This window comes from Nyctereutes procyonoides, unplaced genomic scaffold (genome assembly GCF_905146905.1).
Source record: "Nyctereutes procyonoides isolate TBG_1078 unplaced genomic scaffold, NYPRO_anot_genome, whole genome shotgun sequence".
NCBI lineage: Eukaryota > Metazoa > Chordata > Mammalia > Carnivora > Canidae > Nyctereutes > Nyctereutes procyonoides.
In genome coordinates, this window is record NW_026575040.1 from 23338293 (window position 1) to 23356655 (window position 18363).

General features: G+C 34.6%; 1 protein-coding gene across 4 annotated transcripts in view; it reads left to right on the plus strand.

The window, feature by feature from the left end:
* DMXL2 (Dmx like 2) overlaps window positions 1-18363 on the plus strand; it is a 156873-nt gene that overhangs the window by 26605 nt on the left and 111905 nt on the right. For all 4 annotated transcript variants that reach the window (XM_055319683.1, XM_055319685.1, XM_055319684.1 and 1 more), the window contains exons 2-6: window positions 6673-6798; window positions 9260-9331; window positions 12557-12635; window positions 13459-13594; window positions 14243-14309. In XM_055319683.1, coding sequence (XP_055175658.1) covers window positions 6673-6798; window positions 9260-9331; window positions 12557-12635; window positions 13459-13594; window positions 14243-14309 — 480 coding nt within the window. The remainder of the gene's footprint in view (window positions 1-6672; window positions 6799-9259; window positions 9332-12556; window positions 12636-13458; window positions 13595-14242; window positions 14310-18363) is intronic.

The following is an 18363-nucleotide window of genomic DNA, read 5'->3' on the forward strand; positions in this document are numbered from 1 at the left end:
TTATAGAGCAAAGATCACAGCAGCATTGAAGAATTTAAATGAATTTGTGTACTTACCCAACCAATGAGAAGAACAAAAATTTGAGCAATAGAAAACAAAGTGAAAGAAGGTGGTCATAGGGCTCAGTAAATGAGTCTTAAAAAAATATGTATATATATATATATATATATATATATATAGTCTTAAAAAAAAAAGATGGTCATTAGTGAAGTGGATAAAACAGTATAAAGAGACCTGAATTTGCCTCCCAGGCTCGTATTTACCTTGCTACTTAAGAATTTGATTAAATCCTGTGAACTTCCCTTTCTGCATATTAAAGTGGAAATGATAGCTAACTTCTGGGATTATTGCAGTCTTGAAAAAGAGACTAGGAATGTAGAATGCATAGTATAGTATCTGTTACCCAGTAGGCTTTCAGTAAATGGTACCTCTTAAAATGCTTGTAATTATTTTTTTAGCTCTTAGTAACACATGCCCTCATTTGTAGAAGGGTTAATGTATTTACATGAGTCAAAATTCACTATCAGGGAGAAGTAGGAATTTAACAGTGACACTTGGTATTCTTGGTAAGACCACAATACCTTGTTTAAATTAGATAAACCTCTCAGCATGCTTAATACCTCTTAATTCACCAGTGCTTTTCTTCTTTTAAATTTAGGTACATGTCAGCAGTTGTCAATGACCTCTAACTTTGACCCTGTAACCACCAGAATATTAAAGCATCCAAGTATTCCATAGAAAATGCCAGTGTAATTTATCTATTTGTATTTTATATTCACATAGGAAAATTTATGTTTGTGTAGGATTTTTTTTAAAAGTGTTTCTTTACACTTTAAGACTTAAAGGAAATCTAAAAAATTAGAACAGTTTGTGGGATATGAGTATTAGTTTACTTAAAATAATGTTCAGGCAATCATATATAAAACCTAAGTTAGGACAATGATTGTGTTATGTCTATTCAGATACACTTAATCACAATGACATTAAACCCTCTAGGGAAGGCAGCATTACTTTATTATGATAATGATAGTATGTTAACTCAGAGTACTGTATGACTTTAGAAGATATTTAATTTAAAAAAAAAGATACTTAATTTTTTTCTTTAAGTGAAATTTTGGTAAGGAAAAAAAGAGCATGACTTTGTTTTTCACCCTCAACTAATTGACAGGGCTCGTCTAATGAAATTTTGGGTGTCACAGCTAAAAACAGAAAAGAATCTTGGTAATAAGAAATACTCAAATTTTTGGCTTCTGTAGAATTACTGTGAGATAATAGGACATACCATGTACTGTGTCTAAAGGAGAGGTTCTTCTAGACAAACTAATGAGATCTATGGATTCAGGAAAACAAGCATGTACTTATGACTTTCAGTGTAATTTCCAGGAATTTGGAGACTTTCTGAGACCATCTATGACTTACATCCATTAGACTTTGGGTTGAAAACTCGGTTTCATTTCTCAAGGCACATACTACTTTTCTCTTTCCTAAAAGGATGGTTTAGTGTCCGAAACTACAGTTTTTTTTTTAAAGTGAAGATTAATTTATTTAAAGCATGTCTTTGACATTAGGGCTTGTACTACAGAATGATCTCTTATTATGACTCACGGTTGTCAGCTTGTTATTCTTTATCATCATAAAAACAGTTCAGTTCTTCCATAAAAGAAATCCTCCCACATGAATGGAAGGAAAGTGTGTTTTTCTAAAATACGTTCTCTTTTCTTAGGCCTTATCTATCTGTTGGGGCCAAACCGTATCCTTGACTTTGAGATAAAAAAATTTATAGGTCAGTAGTGTTCTTAGTGCAGGACACTGGTATGTGGTATTGTGGCACAGGAGTGGTTCTGCCAAGAACCCAAGGGAAGAAGAACCTGGCTAAGGGATTCCATTTGCTGCAGGCTTGCTGCCCCTTTTCCTGCTTTACGGTAATGATCCCGTGGCTTATCTCCCACACGTGGAGTAGTTTATACTCCGTTAAATCAGTGATACATCATTTACCTAGTACAAAGGAACCCACTCCCCTATTCCCTGGGTTCATTTTAGTATTTGTGTGTAGTCTCAGTGAGTACCCTCTTTTCCTCCTGCACTACAGTTTCTTTCTCTAGTAAGACTGAATTCTGAAAAAGAAGAATGGAAACAGAATTGCTTTTGACCTAAAATTGAGAGAATGGGAATCTCTTGCGTAATTGTAGCTTTTGTATAAACCTTCTTAGCAGTTGGTTTTTTACTGAGTACTTACCTCTATGCTAGGTGCTGTGGTAAATACTTGAGATTACAAAGATGAATGTGGGCCTTCTAGCACTAAGAAGACAGAGTAAAGATGGAGTGATGTAGTGGGAAAGAACAGAAGCTTTATTATAAGCAAATGAATCCTTACCCTACGACCTTGAACAAACTACTTACCCTTTCTGGGCTTCAGTTTCTACATCTTTATAAGGTGGCCTGTGAATATACAGTGTTCATAAAGACCTAGCAGATGGCCTTACTATAGTAAGTTTTCAGTAAATAGTGAATTATTAAGGAGGGCTTTGATAGATTCCCTTCTGGTAGATCTTCTAAATCCATGATACTGTTAGGCTGGAAATCAGCCCAAATCTTTCTTTCCTTGTGTAGCTACTATTGTAAATTTGGCCAGATTATTATTAGCAATGACGTATGTCATCTGTCTGAACTCCATGTTCTTTGACCTTGTTTCTAGGTATTGAGACTTCTGGAACCAGAAATTAGGAAGAGGGATCCCTGGGTGGCGCAGCGGTTTGGCGCCTGCCTTTGGCCCGGGGCGTGATCCTGGAGACCCGGGATCGAATCCCACGTCGGGCTCCCGGTGCATGGAGCCTGCTTCTCCCTCTGCCTGTGTCTCTGCCTCTCTGTCTCTCTCTGTGTGACTATCATGAATAAATAAATAAAATCTTTAAAAAAAAAATTAGGAAGATTTGGATCATTTGTTTGTTATACATATATTTATCGAAGGCTGCTTATGCTAGGTGCTAGGAGTACAGAGATAAATAAGACATGGTTGCTTGCTCTGATAGACATTCCAGTATAGTGGGAACCTGACAGATATTAAACACATTTATATAAATAATTAAAATCTCACGAGCCTTCAGTTATAGAATGCATGTGATTCAATCTTGACTGATTATGAGGTTCCCATTTTTCCCTACTTTAGACTCTTTAAAGAGTAATAATAGTCTTCCCCTGTACTTTTGCAGGTTGTTTGCTTGCAGTGGTTTAGGGGCTTCTGTTCTAGCTATGACCATGGATATTGTATAAAATTGTAGGCATTGCCTTATTGTGGATCTAGGAATCCAGTACCACACACATTTGTTCTATTTTTATGGGAATTACTAGTTTGATAAGGAATTCGAGACCATTTTATTTTTATTATTATTTTTATTTTTTAAAAAGATTTTATTTATTTATTCATGAGAGACACACAGGCAGGCTCCACACAGGGAGCCGATGTGGGACTTGATCCTGGGACTCCAGGGTCACGCCCTGGGTTGAAGGTAGGTGCTCAACAGCTGAGCCACCCAGGAGTCCCATTGAGACCATTATAGACTAGTGGTCTCTAAACTTTTAGTAGCTACATAGTGATTCAGTGTATGGATATTCAGTAATTTATTTAACCTCCCCTACTGATGGACAGTATGATTATCTTCAGTTTTTGCTGTTATAAATAATAAGCCAGTTACTATCCTTCTACGTATGTTTTGGCAGAGTTTCGTAAGTGTGCTTATAGGGTAAAATAAAGATTTGTTTGAGTGAAGGGTATATTGTATTTAAAATTTTGGTAGATATTGTCAAATTCTTTTATCCATGAAGATTGTGATTTAGGAAGTTGGTGGGACTAAGCAAATTGTGTTAAATAGGTTCCTTAGGTGATTTTGATGGAGCCAGATTTGAGAACTATTGCAGGATCAGAAAAATGGCAGGATTCCCTACAGTTAAGGAGTATGGTACATGTCCCTTGGAAAAGATCCAGCAATTATGAATATCTAAGGAAGAGTAAATATCCTTTTTGGTGATTGAGCAGTAAAAGCCTGTCTCTAGTACCAGTTACTAGGAATGGCCCATCTTTAGAGAAGCAGGTATACTAATATCTGGAATATTTTAGGTGTCTTTGACATATAATATAGGGGAAAATAGCCCAAGAATTGTAAGAACCAGTATTTGAACATCTTCTGCTTACTATGTAATCTCAGGCAAAGTAATGAACTTTGTATAAAGAAATGATACCTTCCTTTCAGATTTATTGCAAAGATTAAAGGGGGAGTGATATATTTATTGATTACCTTCTGTCTTCTGGTAGTTTGTGGATATCTCTGTCATGGCAGTTTGTCATTTAATTGTGCCTGGTGATTCATTTAGTCATCTTCCCACTAGACTCACTGGAACCACATCCTGTGGTTGTGTAGTCCCCGTCTCTGGCACAGGCTTGGAACATCATGCACTGTTTTTTTTTTTTTTTTGTTTTGTTTTTCTTAACGAATGATGTGTGCTAAGCACTATGCAAATGGATTTTCTATTTTAATTTTCATAATTATCCTAAGAGGTTAATATTATTTCTTCCATTTTACCACAAGGAAATTCTCAGACAGTTCGAGTAACTTAAGATCATTTAGTATGACAGAACCCAAATTGAAAAGCCTGCACATGTGATTTCAAAGTAAAGTTTATGCTCTTTTCATCACTTTGCTTTGTTGGGCTAATACTATAAAGCACTTTGGAAATTTTGAAATATTGTTCAAAGGTAGGATTATTTTTGTCATTTTTTTTAAAGATTTTATTTATTTGTTCATGAGGTGCAGAGAGAGAGAGAGATGGGGGTGGTGGTGGTGGTGCAGAGACACAGGCAGAGGGAGAAGCAGGCCATGCAGGGAGCCCTATGTGGGACCCGATCCCTGGACTCCAGGATCACATCCTGGGCCAAAGGCAGACGCTCAACCGCTGAGCCAGCCAGGCGTCCCTATTTTTGTCATTTTAATGTAATTTTTTCTATTGAGGTTTAATTGACATATACCATTATGTTACTTTCAGAGGTACAACTCTGAAATAGTGCCTCAATATTTGTATACATTGCAAAATGATCACCACAGTAAGTTCAGTTAATATCTGTCACCATACATAGTTACAGAATTTTTTCCCTTTTTTTGTGGTGAGGACTAATAATATAATTTTAAAAATCAACAGAGTGATGCAAACATTTCTTTTGCCTGCACTCAATATTCCCTTTCAGGTTAGTTTTTTTGAATGCATGGTATACCAAATCCACCTTGTCTGTAAGAGTATAAGTAGTTACTTCTTCCCGTAAGTGATTTTTTTCTATATTTCCCTTGCCTAAAATTCTTTGTTTTTCTTTTGGTGAACTTTCTGGTATTTATAAATACATGAGTTTAAGATGGTTTATATTCGTTACAGCGGGATTTTGGCAACGTTGGAAATTTTAGGCATCAGTAGAAGTAGTGTTTGTCTTCCTGCCTGGTCTTTGGCTTCATTTCCCTCTTTCATTAGCAGCTGTATGTGGACATTTCCTATCCACATGACACATCATGTCATCACATGTCAACCCTGGCTGTTGGATGTCTATATTTTGTAGGACAGAACTGTATTGCTTAAAGGTGTAGAGATAGTGGGATATATTATTGTTAAATTATTTTTTTAGTGTATATACACATGTACATGTATGTAGCTTTTAACAGGGCTTTTTCATTTGAGAATTAGATTGTTAGGTTGTTTAGAATCCTTACTCATAAGTTGAGTTCCAAAGAAAAAGGAAAAGTATCCTCTAATCTCTGCCCTTTATGTCTTCATAAAATTCACAAAGTTGCAAAACAGGAATAGCACACATCAAGAAGTGTGGCAATAGGAAGAAACATTTGGTTTTACTTATTATAGTTATGTTGAACAAGGGACTTTTCCAGGAACTTAATTTTGTGTTTCATTTTGCAGATTGTATAGTTACACTTATCAACATTTTATATAAACTAGTTTACTTTTAAATTAAGTTAAATTTATTTTAATTAAATTTTTTTTTTTGTTTGTGAAACCACTTTGGGTTCATTTCCTCTCTTCCTCATGCCTCATGATGTTGAGGGGAGGGGGCAGGCAGGCTGCCTCATGGATTCACTGATAGGCAGTTGGTGAGTTTGCCTTAGTGCATGTAATTCTGCCTTGAAGGTTCATGCCTACTTCACTAGCTTTTTAAGCCACGTGGATTTGTGTTGGAAAATGCATCTGATTTCTTTCTTGATCTTTCTCAAGCCTGGTTTGAACCCTGGAACATAACTGCAGCCTTCACTGCCTTATTATACCCTCAGATGGAGGTTATATTCTTTGGGGGTTTACTAAGATGAGCTTAGTAAAAAAGATTAAACAGGAAGATTTATGATCTGCAGGGATAGAAGCTTTAGTGTTTAAGAATTAGAGGAATTCTTTCTTTGTTAGTACTATTTGTTGAAAGATAATTCATGGGTTGTCATCATCCTGTTTTTCTTTAATATGACTTATTTATTTATTTTTGATGTGACTTTTATTGTCTTATTTGTAAATTGATATCTTCATTTTTTTACATTAACTATTTTTGTAAAATGTGTCAAAGTATTGTGGCAGTAAGATCTAAAGTATAATTCACAAGTTTCATATCTTATATACTGTAAAACTTTTCTCTTTTAGGCGTATGGATCAGGCTGTGATATTGTTATTTTGGCAAGTGACTTTGAATGTGTGCAGATCATTCCTGGTGCTAAGCATGGAAACATTCAAGTCAGCTGTGTGGAGTGTTCTAACCAACATGGAAGAGTAAGGGATTTAATTACCTTATTAAATGTCATCTTTTAATGTATTCCTATCCTTTTATACAAGGCTTACCTACAGTTTCTTATTAATATGCTTGCTTAGATGGTTATTGGTGGATAAAGTGATAGGATGTCTACAAATTGAAAGGGGCCATTAAGCTGATAATGTGATAATTATTCTACCCATTATACAGTCTTAAAAGATCCTTAGGCCTCACAATTCTGTGCATACTGATATGCTAGTTGATAGTTCTAGCAACTGTTAAGCCAATAGTAAGGAAGTAAACTTTCATCTTCTCTGCATAGCATCATCCCTTATCTCACCCAAATTATAATAACATCAAAATTTTTTATCAAGTTTAGCTAATTGTTAATGTCTAATATATTCATCATATAGCATCTGCTTTGTAAAGCTTCTGTTAATTTAATGAAAGTTTGTTGAATGAAGAATTTTAAAGTTTATTCATTTAGACTTTCAAACAGAGGCCTTATTTTTTAGATAGTTTCAAATTGAATTTAAATTTAAAAATGGAGTAATTTACATTTCATCAAATGTACCTCTTCCCCAAAATATACATCAAATGTAATATACATTAAATTTTGGTTATATGTAAAGTAAGTATAGCATATTTGCTGTGTACTCTAGCAGTTCAGTAAGGCCAGTATTGTATAGAAGGGTTAAATGTCTATACAATATAAAAACGAGACTTTTCATGTAATTAGGGTAATTTAAATAGTCTTAATGTTCGAAAACTTTTTCTTTACTGAGAAGTAACAAATTTTATCAAAGATATGTAAAATCAGAATTTTAATGGAGATAAATAGTAATGATACAAATGGATGCCAAATAATACATTTTTATTATACTATTTTTTAGTGTCCCACTCTGTTGCTTGTATCAAGCTTTAGTATTTGTATGAATGTGGCATGATATGACAGTCTAATGACATAATTGACCTAGTATTGAAACACTGAATTTCCTGGTGTTTTTGATAATTGCTTCTTGCTTTTCTGACTTTTTTCCCTCAGTTTTTTTCCCCTAAATGTTGCTTACCCTTTAGAAAGCACTGACAGTACCAGATTTCTTTCATTAATTTTTCAGTGCTCATCTCCCTAAGCCAAATAGAGTATCTTTAAACCTGTCTAGAATTGTATGATAGTTGTCAGAGATGGGTTTTAATAAATTATTTATGTGCTCGTGACAATCACAATAAAATTATCTGGGAGCAAAGTTTTTTTTCATATGTAAGGCTTCGGTGTTCATAACCATGTTCCAACTTTTCCTTACCTGATTGAAAATAAAAAAGCAAAAATGGTACTTTTGATTTATTGTTTTTATTTCCATCTTCTTTTATTTCCTTTATTCCCAGTCCTTGTGGTGATAACTTTGCATTTATGACCTTATTATGTTAGGTAATTGTAATCATTTATTCATTCACTGACATGTTGAATGTGATCATTCATAACACTTTTTGCCTGAGTGTTTACCTCAGCTGGGCATTGTAAGTAGCTTCCTCCCCACCATTGTGGATTAAAAGCTTTTTCTTGGAAAGAGTGTTAGATATTAAGTAACAGTGAAAATCACGCTTACATGTGAGAGTGCTCTGAAATGACAGACCTTTTTGTCTGGCCTTAAAAGAACATATATGTGATTTCGTTTTATAGGTTAACCTTTGGGGATGTCAGCAGAGGTGGTTTTTGGTCTATTCCTTGTAGTTGATTCCCCTTTGAGAAGAGGACGAGCTGGGAATTAGCTTTCAAGGAATTACTGTAAAACAGGTTCTGGTATCTTCTAGGAACAGAGGGATTTATGTCCCTTTTTATCAGATGTGTGTCCTGAAGCAAAATCCTGCTGGCCCCCAAATCTCTAACTTCAGTTCACTTAGATGTCTATGTCAGCTCTTTCTCTTCCAGTTGGAGTGGAGTCTGATTTCTCCTTCATCCATTTTCTCTATTCCTTCTAGATGGCTTTCCCCATTGGTGTTTTTTGTTTTGTGGTATAATTAATGTCATTTTATTTGATATATTTTGCATACCTGTTTTTTTGATGTCTTTTTTTTTATGTCTTTTACTACTTTTCATGGTTTTTATATTATTTTCTCTGGATTATGAAATCTCTGACAGATGTGCCATTGAAATGCATCTTTGTTAATAAAGTTGCTCCTATGTTTAAAAAATTCTTATAGAAAAGGATGATTTCTTTGAACAGATCAACCTGGTATTTGATATGTAAAATAAAGCCTGCTGAATTTTGGCAACGAAGAAGAGATTCTTAAGTCCAGTACTTTTTCACTTATATTTATGGAATGGAATAAATCATAAATACTATATTGGGATTGTATTATATGTAATTGTATTATATATATGTATATATATTATATTGTATTATATATATTATATATTTATTAATGTGAAAAGGATGTTTTCTTTTCCTAAATGTTAATGCTTTGTGCATTTCTTTTTAGATTGCAGCTTCATACGGTAATGCTGTTTGTATTTTTGAGCCCTTGGGCATAAATTCTCACAAGAGAAATTGTGTAAGTATTAAATGGTAGTAGACGTTTTTTAGAGGTAAGTGTAGAATCCAGTGGGTAGCAGTAAGGAGCTCCTTAGAAGCTAGGGCTGAAGGTGAATATCCATGTGAAGTTGGTCTGGTGCCATATGGTGTAAGATCTTTTACATTCACTAGGGATATAGATATTTTAGAAGTCCAGTTTTCTACAGTACTGCTAATTGAGATTTCCTGTGTTAAATATAAAAATTAGTGAAAGGGCATAAAGGGAAAGGAGAGAAAATGAGTGAAAATATCAATGAGGGTGACAAAACATGAGAGACACCTAACTCTGAGAAATGACCAAGGGGTAGTGGAAAGGGAGGTGGGCGGGGGGTTGGAGTGACTGGGTGATGGGCACTGAGAGGGGCACTTGGCGGATGAGCACTGGGTGTTATCCTAAATGTTGGCAAATTGAACTCCAATAAAAAAAAATTTAAAAAAAGATTTCCCGTGTTAATTTGGATCTACCTTAGTTGAACTACTGTTATTTCTTGTCTAGATTACTAGCATAGTCTCTATGTTTTATGTTCCTCTCTCCCCTTCTCTATTCTCAGCAGCAGGTCATGACACACTTCTCTGCTGAAAACTCCGTGTTTCTCTCAGCCTCAAAGCCAAAAAGCCTTAGAATAGATCGTAGCCTTTCTTTACTTCAGTAACCACTTACGACCTCTCAGAGCTCAACTCCTACTATTTTTGTCCTCTCTGATGTCACTCCAACCACACTGGCATTCTCACTGTTGTTTGAACAGTTACTTTTCCCCTCTTAGGGTCTTTACGTTGTTTTTTCTCTTCTCTGGAAAGTTTGTTTCTCTAGCTAGCTTCAGGGCCCGCTCTTGCAGATCCTGTAAATCTCTGCTCAGTAATACCTTCTAGTGGGGGTCCACCCATTTTAAAAACTGCCATTTGCTTCTACCACCTTTATTTTATCCCCCCATCCTCCTATTTTTAACTTTTTTTCCATAGCACTTATCTTGTTTATTTGTTATTTACTGTTTAAAGTGTAAACTCCATGAGGGTATGTATGGAACTCTGTTTCGTTTGTTCACCGATGCTTCTGAAATACTTAGAACAGGATCTGGAACATAGTAGATGCTTCTCAGTATTTGTTTAGGACTCCTGGGTGGCTCAGTGGTTGAGCATCTGCCTTAGGCTCGGGTCATGGTCCCAGGGTCCTGGGATCAAGTCCCACTTTGGGATTCCTGCAGGGAACCTCCTTTCCCTCTGCCCGTGTCTTTGCCTCTCTCTCTCTGTGTGTCTCTCATTAATAAATAAATAACATCTTTAAAAATAAAAAAGTAGATAAATACTTGTTTAATGAAGGAGTTAGGAACTAGGTAAACTAATCAGCTAAGTGGTCTAGCATATTACATTGAGAACCATTCAGATTCATTCTGGTGCTATGTTTAATTCCACTTAAAATTGAGAAAACCTTATATGTTTGGAATTGTTAACCTTTAAAAAATTACTATGGACATTAAAACGCCATTATCACTCATGAATAGTCAAAAGTACCAGCGTGAAATCTGAATGCCAAGAGTATATATATATATAGTTAGTAGTAAATTAAAAAAATATTCATAAATACATTCAAAAAGTAGATTTGATATTTTTCATTAAATATATGTATTTGATTATTTCTTTTCATATTTCAAAAAACGGTTTTTAAGTTAAATTTATAGATGCAATTTAAAATATGATAGTATTAGGAAGTGGATGTCACATCTTAGAGTGCTTGAGTCACCTAGGGTACATATTAAAATTCAGATTTCAGGTCTCATCTTCAAAATTTCTGCTGTGGAGTTGGCCCACATATTGCACTGTGAGAAATGCTAAAGAAAAGACTATTAGGGATTTCTCTAGTTTTAGGAATGATTTGATTATTACTCTAAAAATAGATGTTAATCAGTGTTTGAAATACTGTTTTGACTTTTGTTTGATCAGCAGTGGGGTTAAAAAAAAGCATTTTCTTTAAAAAATATAAAATTATTTTTAGATAATGAAATTCAGGTTTTGCAATTATTTTAAATAGTTTTGGATAATGAAATTCAGGTTTTGCAGTTATTCTCAATAGTCATGATATCTTGAATGAAGTATTAAGTATATAAAAAATATGAGTAGAGAGGGAATTGTTGTTTATTAAACTATTATTACTTGCCAAGCAATTAATGTAGAACTTGCCTAGGGTGACATGGCTTTACATTACACTATACTTTCATAAAAGGACATTTTATATTTATTTACACAAACAAATGTCTGAACTTTGTTTACTTACTGTATTTCATGGGAAAGGCCTTTGCTTTTTACATTTTAAATCTTTTTAAAACTTTTAGAATGTAAATGGTAAGGAAAAAAATGTGGGAATATTCAAATAAATATGACATGTGTAATATAGGTTTGTGGATTGTATATATTGTATAGTTCAAATTTACTGACTTTGGGAACTATATCTAGTTTTATTTTAGACATTGAGTCCATCAGATTATGATAATTTACATTTCTTTCTAATGTGCTTTTATTTTGTTTTCACAAACATTTACTGAGCATCTGCATACGTTCCAGCATTACAGCACCCAGGACACAAGCTTATTTATTCTCCAGTGTGACCACTGTTATAATGGTAGAATATAGAGTGCTGAGTGCTGCCAGGGTGTCCAGAAGAGGCCACCCTGCAAAAGGGATGATGTAGCTGGATCTTGATGTAAGCATAGCGTTTTGCAGGTAGAGGAGAGAGAAGCAGCATATCCTAAGTATGAGAATGTGTTTATAGACATGGAAGGAAGCCTGAGATAATATGCTTTGTTTGGGTATGGCACGCGCTTGTTATGGTAGAATAAATGATAAGTGGAACTATTGGATATTATTTTAGAAACAATATTTCTAATATAATAGTGAAGTATTTACATCTTTTATTTTTTAAATATATTTTTTAGTTTATTTATTCATGAGAGACCCACACACAGAGAGAGGCAGAGACACAGGCAGAGAGAGAAGCAGGCTCCATGCAGGGAGCCCGATGTGGGACTCAATCCTGGGTCTCCAGGATCACACCCTGGACTGAAGGTGGCACTAAACCGCTGAGCCACCCTGGCTGCCCTACATCTTTGTTTTAGATCATAAGGTCTTAAGTCAAAGAAAATTATACAGTGGTAGTGTTTGTGGAAATTACTTTAAAAAACCTATGTTTTTCTTTTTTCTTTCTATGTTTCAGCAACTCAAGTGTCAGTGGCTTAAAACTGGGCAGTTTTTTTTGAGCTCTGTGACGTACAATTTAGCATGGGACCCTCAAGGTATTTAATGATTATATTTAGAGATTATGAAGAGTAAATGTGGATTTTAAATGTATGATTACAATGTGATATAGTCTCATAATAAGGAAGTGATCAGTATATTTATTTTTTGCTAGTGGATAAGTGTTGGTATGCACTGCTTTGTACAGTGCTTAATTTACTATTCTGTGCTTTTTCCTATGCCTTTGAATGTCTTAATCCAAGAAACAGTGATGATTTGTTTTCTTAGTTAACGTGTGCTGTACTTTACTGTTACTGAAATAAAATCAGAAATAGGGCCCATAAAACCCCTATCTCATTTTATTATTTGTGTTTTAGGAAATTAATTGTCTTTAAATTTGAAAGATTAGAAGCCTCTAATGATAATGGCTGTTGCCTCTTTTTACAGTCATGATTAATGAGGGTAATTTTTATGGTCTGCGTAGAAAAACAAATTTCATTAATCTTTAGTTAAGTTGTATATCCTGAGAACATTCTGTGTTTATATATCAGAACTTTTTGGGTTTGTTATTATACTTTTTTTTTTTTTTTTTTTTTTAAGATTTACGTGATATACAATAGCCCTTTGCCAGTACTATCTTTTCTTTTTTTGTTCTCATGTCTCTCCCGAGAACTACTCTTTCTTGGGTAGTGGATTCTTAGAACTTTAAAATGGATATGCCCCAACTATTTTTCATAGACGGTATCGCTTTTTTTTTTTTTTTTTTTTTTGGTATCGCTTATTCTTTGCAGAATAGTTTATAGACCTAGAGACAAGCCCACATATTCATTTCTTTCTCCATATAATTATTGTTTATTCATCAGAACTTTCTTTAAATTTCAGATAACAGATTGTTGACAGCAACTGATTCTATTCAGCTGTGGGCTCCTCCAGGAGGTGACATTCTGGAAGAGGAGGAAGAAATTGATAATAAAATTCCTCCAGTTTTAAATGATTGGAAGTGCATCTGGCAGTGCAAGTTAGTATCTGAATTGTTTTGTTCATTAATTTTAAAAAAAGCTTCCTAAAATATATTCCCTTTCCACAGTGATAGTACTATTACATTTAGAAGCCTAGGAAGTGGACCTTTTCTAACCAAAACCCATTATAATATTACCCTTCAGTCTATGTTGCAGTTGATTGTTTACAAACAAACATATTTGCATAGTTATAACCTCAGGACTTGAGTAGATAAGGTTGACATGTGAAATTACTCATTAATGGATGAGATATGGGTGGGGAAGGGGAAGATGTGATGAAAGTTGCCAGCCGTTCTTTAGTGGAAGAATGGCTGTACCATTGACAATATGGATTATGTGAAGGGGAGCGATTAGCCAGGGAGGATGGTGAGCTCAATTTTTAACATGTGATATTTAAGATGTTGGTAGGACATATAGGTGAAGATATCTTTTTTGCATGTTGATTGTATTCTTTGGACCCCCAAAGTAAACTTCAGATTAGTTTTATTAATTAATTTATATTTTGGGGGAGATGAAATTTTTTATTTTTAGAAAACACTCTAGTTATGAAAATCTTATTTTGACCATTTATATATAGATTTTGACCATTTACATATACAGTGTTCTAGATTTTTAAAATGCTGACTGTTTAACTTTGGTTTTTTTAGGACCTCAGTATCTGTGCATTTGATGGAATGGTCCCCTGATGGTGAATATTTTGCTACTGCTGGAAAGGTAAAGGACCAAATAAAACATAAAAGAAACAAAACATTTAAAAGTGTTCCTTTTTTATTTTCATTTTCAGTTTTCTTGTCTGTGAAATTGGGATAATCCTACTTTGCAAAACTGACCTGAGGGAATAGTAATAGTATTTGTGAAAGAATCTGGCATGTTTCCCATAGGTAGTATGTGCTTGGGAAAATAAATGGCTATTATTATTATTATTATTATTGTTATTATTTAACCTTTCTTTAACATTTACATTTTTTGAAATTAATTTTTATGTTTAAAGAACAGTATATGTAAGTAACTTAAAAAGCGAGATAGTACTACTAGATTCACAATGAAAAGAAGCACTTTTTTGACCCTGTTGTTAATTTCTGTGTCCTGGAGGCAGTTATACATCAAATTGCGTATTTTGGTATTTCTTTTCATGTTCCTAAACAACTTGCTTATGCTCCTGTCTCTTGACTTTTTTTTCCTTTGTTTTATGTATCTCCTCTTGCCTTCCTACTATGGAAGCTGAGATCTGAGCCCTTTAGCTGCTTGCCCCATCCCCATCTCCACTTCTACCACATACACATGTTCACTTCCTTTCCTCCTATCTTCCTGCTGTAGATAGCTCATGATATTTGGGTAAATGTTCACATTATTAAGATTGGGTAAAGTACTCTTCACAGAACAATTACTTTGGAGTTACCAGTTACTTTGTTTTACTATTTGCTTCATTTTCTACATACTTAATTCATCTGCAAACCTCTGACAGTCTTTGGATCTCCTCTCGGTGTAACCCCACCTAGGGGGGGTCCTGAAAATGTGTGTTCTCTCTGCCCTACTCTGGCTTAGTTACTCTCCAAGCTTAAAATAGCAGAATTTTCTTTTACCAACCTTAGGAGATTCTCTTTGCCCTGTTTCTTAGCATCATTTATTTTCTTTCCTTGCTCTGATGGAGATACCCTCTAAGTAAGTTTCTGAGAAGGGTGAATGGGCAAAATTTTTTAAGGTGTTATAAGCCTACACAATTATTCTTTTTTTATGCTTGATTTGACTGGTCATAGAATTAGTTTGAAAATTTTCTCTCATAACATTTTACGTCCTGGTTCCGTTGCCTTCTAGCCACCAGAGTTGCTATTTGAGAAGTGCAGTGCCATTAGGATGGCACCCCCCTCCCACTCTGCCCCCCTGCCCCCCCGCCCATCTGCAGTTTGTAGGTTTTAAAAACCTTCCCCTTATTCCTAATGTTCTGAGATTTCCAGATGATGTCGTGGATGAGTCAGTCATATATAAATACTTTAAGAGTATACCTCTAAGGGAAAAAGAGTTTTGTGCTCAGGTAATTTGGTAGGCTTGTTTAATCTGAAAACTCTTCAGTTCAGGAGATTACTTTGTATTATTTCTTTTTTTTTTTTTCCTTCTCTTCATGTTCTCTTGGTTTCACTTTCTGAATTTCTCCTTAACTCAGAGGTGGATCGTTTTTTACTGATCTTCTAATTTACCTTTTCTCTTCTCTTCCAGTTTTTTCATTTCTTCATTTTTTTAATTTAAATTCTGGAGCATTTTTCCACTTTAACTTTGAAGTAATTTTTTTCTGCTGTCACATGTTAATTTTCAAGAAGTTTTTCTTCTATGAATGTTCATTTTAGTTACAAAATATTTCATAAGTATAAAGGAATATATATGAAATATGTATATGTAGTATAATACACATTTACCTACCATCTAATTTGGGGCAAAGAACAATAAAACTGATAGGTTCCTTATCTTCTTGCTTGCATCATCTGCTTCCTACCCCACCAGACAACCAGAATCTTGAATTTTACAGTTATTTCATTGTTTTTTAAAATAATTTCACATGTATACATTCCCAAATAGCATAATGTTTAGTTTTGCATGGTTTTGAACTTACAAAAATTATACTGTAAAGTTATTGAAATACAGCATCAAGATATAAAAAAATAAATTTTTGATAATCATTTGTGTACTTCTTAGTTAATGCTTCAGTAACAAAAAATGACGTTTAAAAATCACAAGGTAAAGTTTAATTGTACATAGTTGTTGTATATGAAATTAAAACTTTTATATTACACTACAAGGCAAGAATAGGTTTTCCAAGAGTTCATCCTTTTTGAGTTGATCTCTAGTTGTAGAACACTTAACTGTTTTCTGGCTGAGTAATTAGTTGGCCCAGAGGTAGTTGCTCAACAGGTGACATAATAGACAGGAAGAATGCACAATATTATAGGCAGAAAGACTGCAGTCACATGCATTTCAGTAGTTACTAATAACTCACAATTTCAAAGTAGCAAGGGATGTAAAAAACATTTTGAGATATTTACAGCAGCTGTCATGTAATATTAAAATATCTGTAATTTCTGTTGGAGACAAGGTCGTGGGTGCCACTAACACTGCTTTGGTTTGTTGCTTATATGCATAACTGGAATTTAGCATTTCCAGTTAGCAGTTATGAAAATAGAGAAGTAATTGTTTTTCACCACTCAAGTTCATGGTAACTTTGGGTCTCAGATGTCTCAGTTTCTCAAGAAGCAGATCCCGAGACAAGAATTCGAGTATAAATAATTAATATGGGGAATGATCACCAAGAAATATATTGGTTTTGAGGCAGGGAAGTGAAGGTGCTTCATAAAGGGAGTGTTATCAACCAAGGAATTAACAGACTTGGATCTCTAGGTAACTGGTTCCTCACAACATTGTCTTTGTTCCTCACCCATATTCCTCATATATATCAGTTGTTGGTTGGAGCTAGTTAGGGGCAGGGCATTAATTCTCAGCACTCAAAACAACTCCTAGAAAACCTCAGTCAAAAATATAGACACAGTCACTTAGGTTTGGCACACTAAAATGCTAAGACATGAGAGGATATAGGATCTATCAGAAATACCTTTTATATCTTGAATTCTATCCACAGGCCCCATGGGTTAGGGGATCTCAGACAAGAACCTATGGCCTAAATCTGAACATTTGTTTGTTGTTTTTTTTTTTTGTCTTCCACATTTATGACTAAAATTCATGTGGAATAATTTTTAGATCTGGTTTGAGGAAGAAGTCAAGTTGGATTTTTTCCTATGTGGATATCCAGTTGTCCAGCACAATTTATTGAAAAGCCTCATCTTTCTCCATTGCTCTGTGTTACCACTTTTGTCACAGAATCCAGTGTCCATGTTTGTGTGTCTGTTTCTGGGTTATTTTCTCTCATTTTCTTTCGTTGTCTTTTCTTATGCCAGTGCCACCTATCCTAATTGTTCTATCTTCATATCTGATACAGCAAATCTTCCCAACTTTAAGATGATCTTTTCTATTCTTAGCCCTTTGTATTTTCAAAATAGCGTTTGGATAAGTACCCAGTAGTGGAATTTTTACCAGACAAGATGGTATTTCTGTTTTTAATTTTTTGAAGAACATCCACCCTCTTTCCCACTGTGGCTGTATTAGTTTACATTTCCACCACTAATGCAGGAGGGTTCCCTTTTTTTTTTCAATCCTCACCAAGGCCTTTTGCATTTTCATGTAAATTTTAGGATGAGCCTGATAATTTAAAAAAAAACTAACAAAGATCTCTTGTGATTTTGATTAGTTTTTCTTTCTTTTTTTTTTTAAGATTTATTTTTATTTATTTATTATAGACATAGAGAGAGAGAGGTAGAGACACAGGCAGAGGGAGAAGCAAGCTCCATGCCGGGAGCCCGGGAGCCCGACATGGGACTCGATCCTGGGACTCGATCCTGGGACTCGATCCTGGGACTCGATCCTGGGACTCCAGGATCACGCCCTGGGCCAAAGGCAGGCGCGAAACCGCTGGGCCACCCAGGGATCCCCTGATTAGTTTTTCATTGACTCAGTAGGTCAGTTGGGGAGAATTGACATCTTTACAGTTGAATTCCCATCATGAATGTAACATAGCCCCTTCATTTATTTTAGAGCTTTTTATTTTTTATTTATTTTTTAGAGCTTTTTATTTTTATCAGTATTGTGTTAAAATATTTTTTTGTAGAGGCCCTAAACATTTATTAGACTCATTCCTAGATATTTCATATTTCCAGTGTTGTTATAA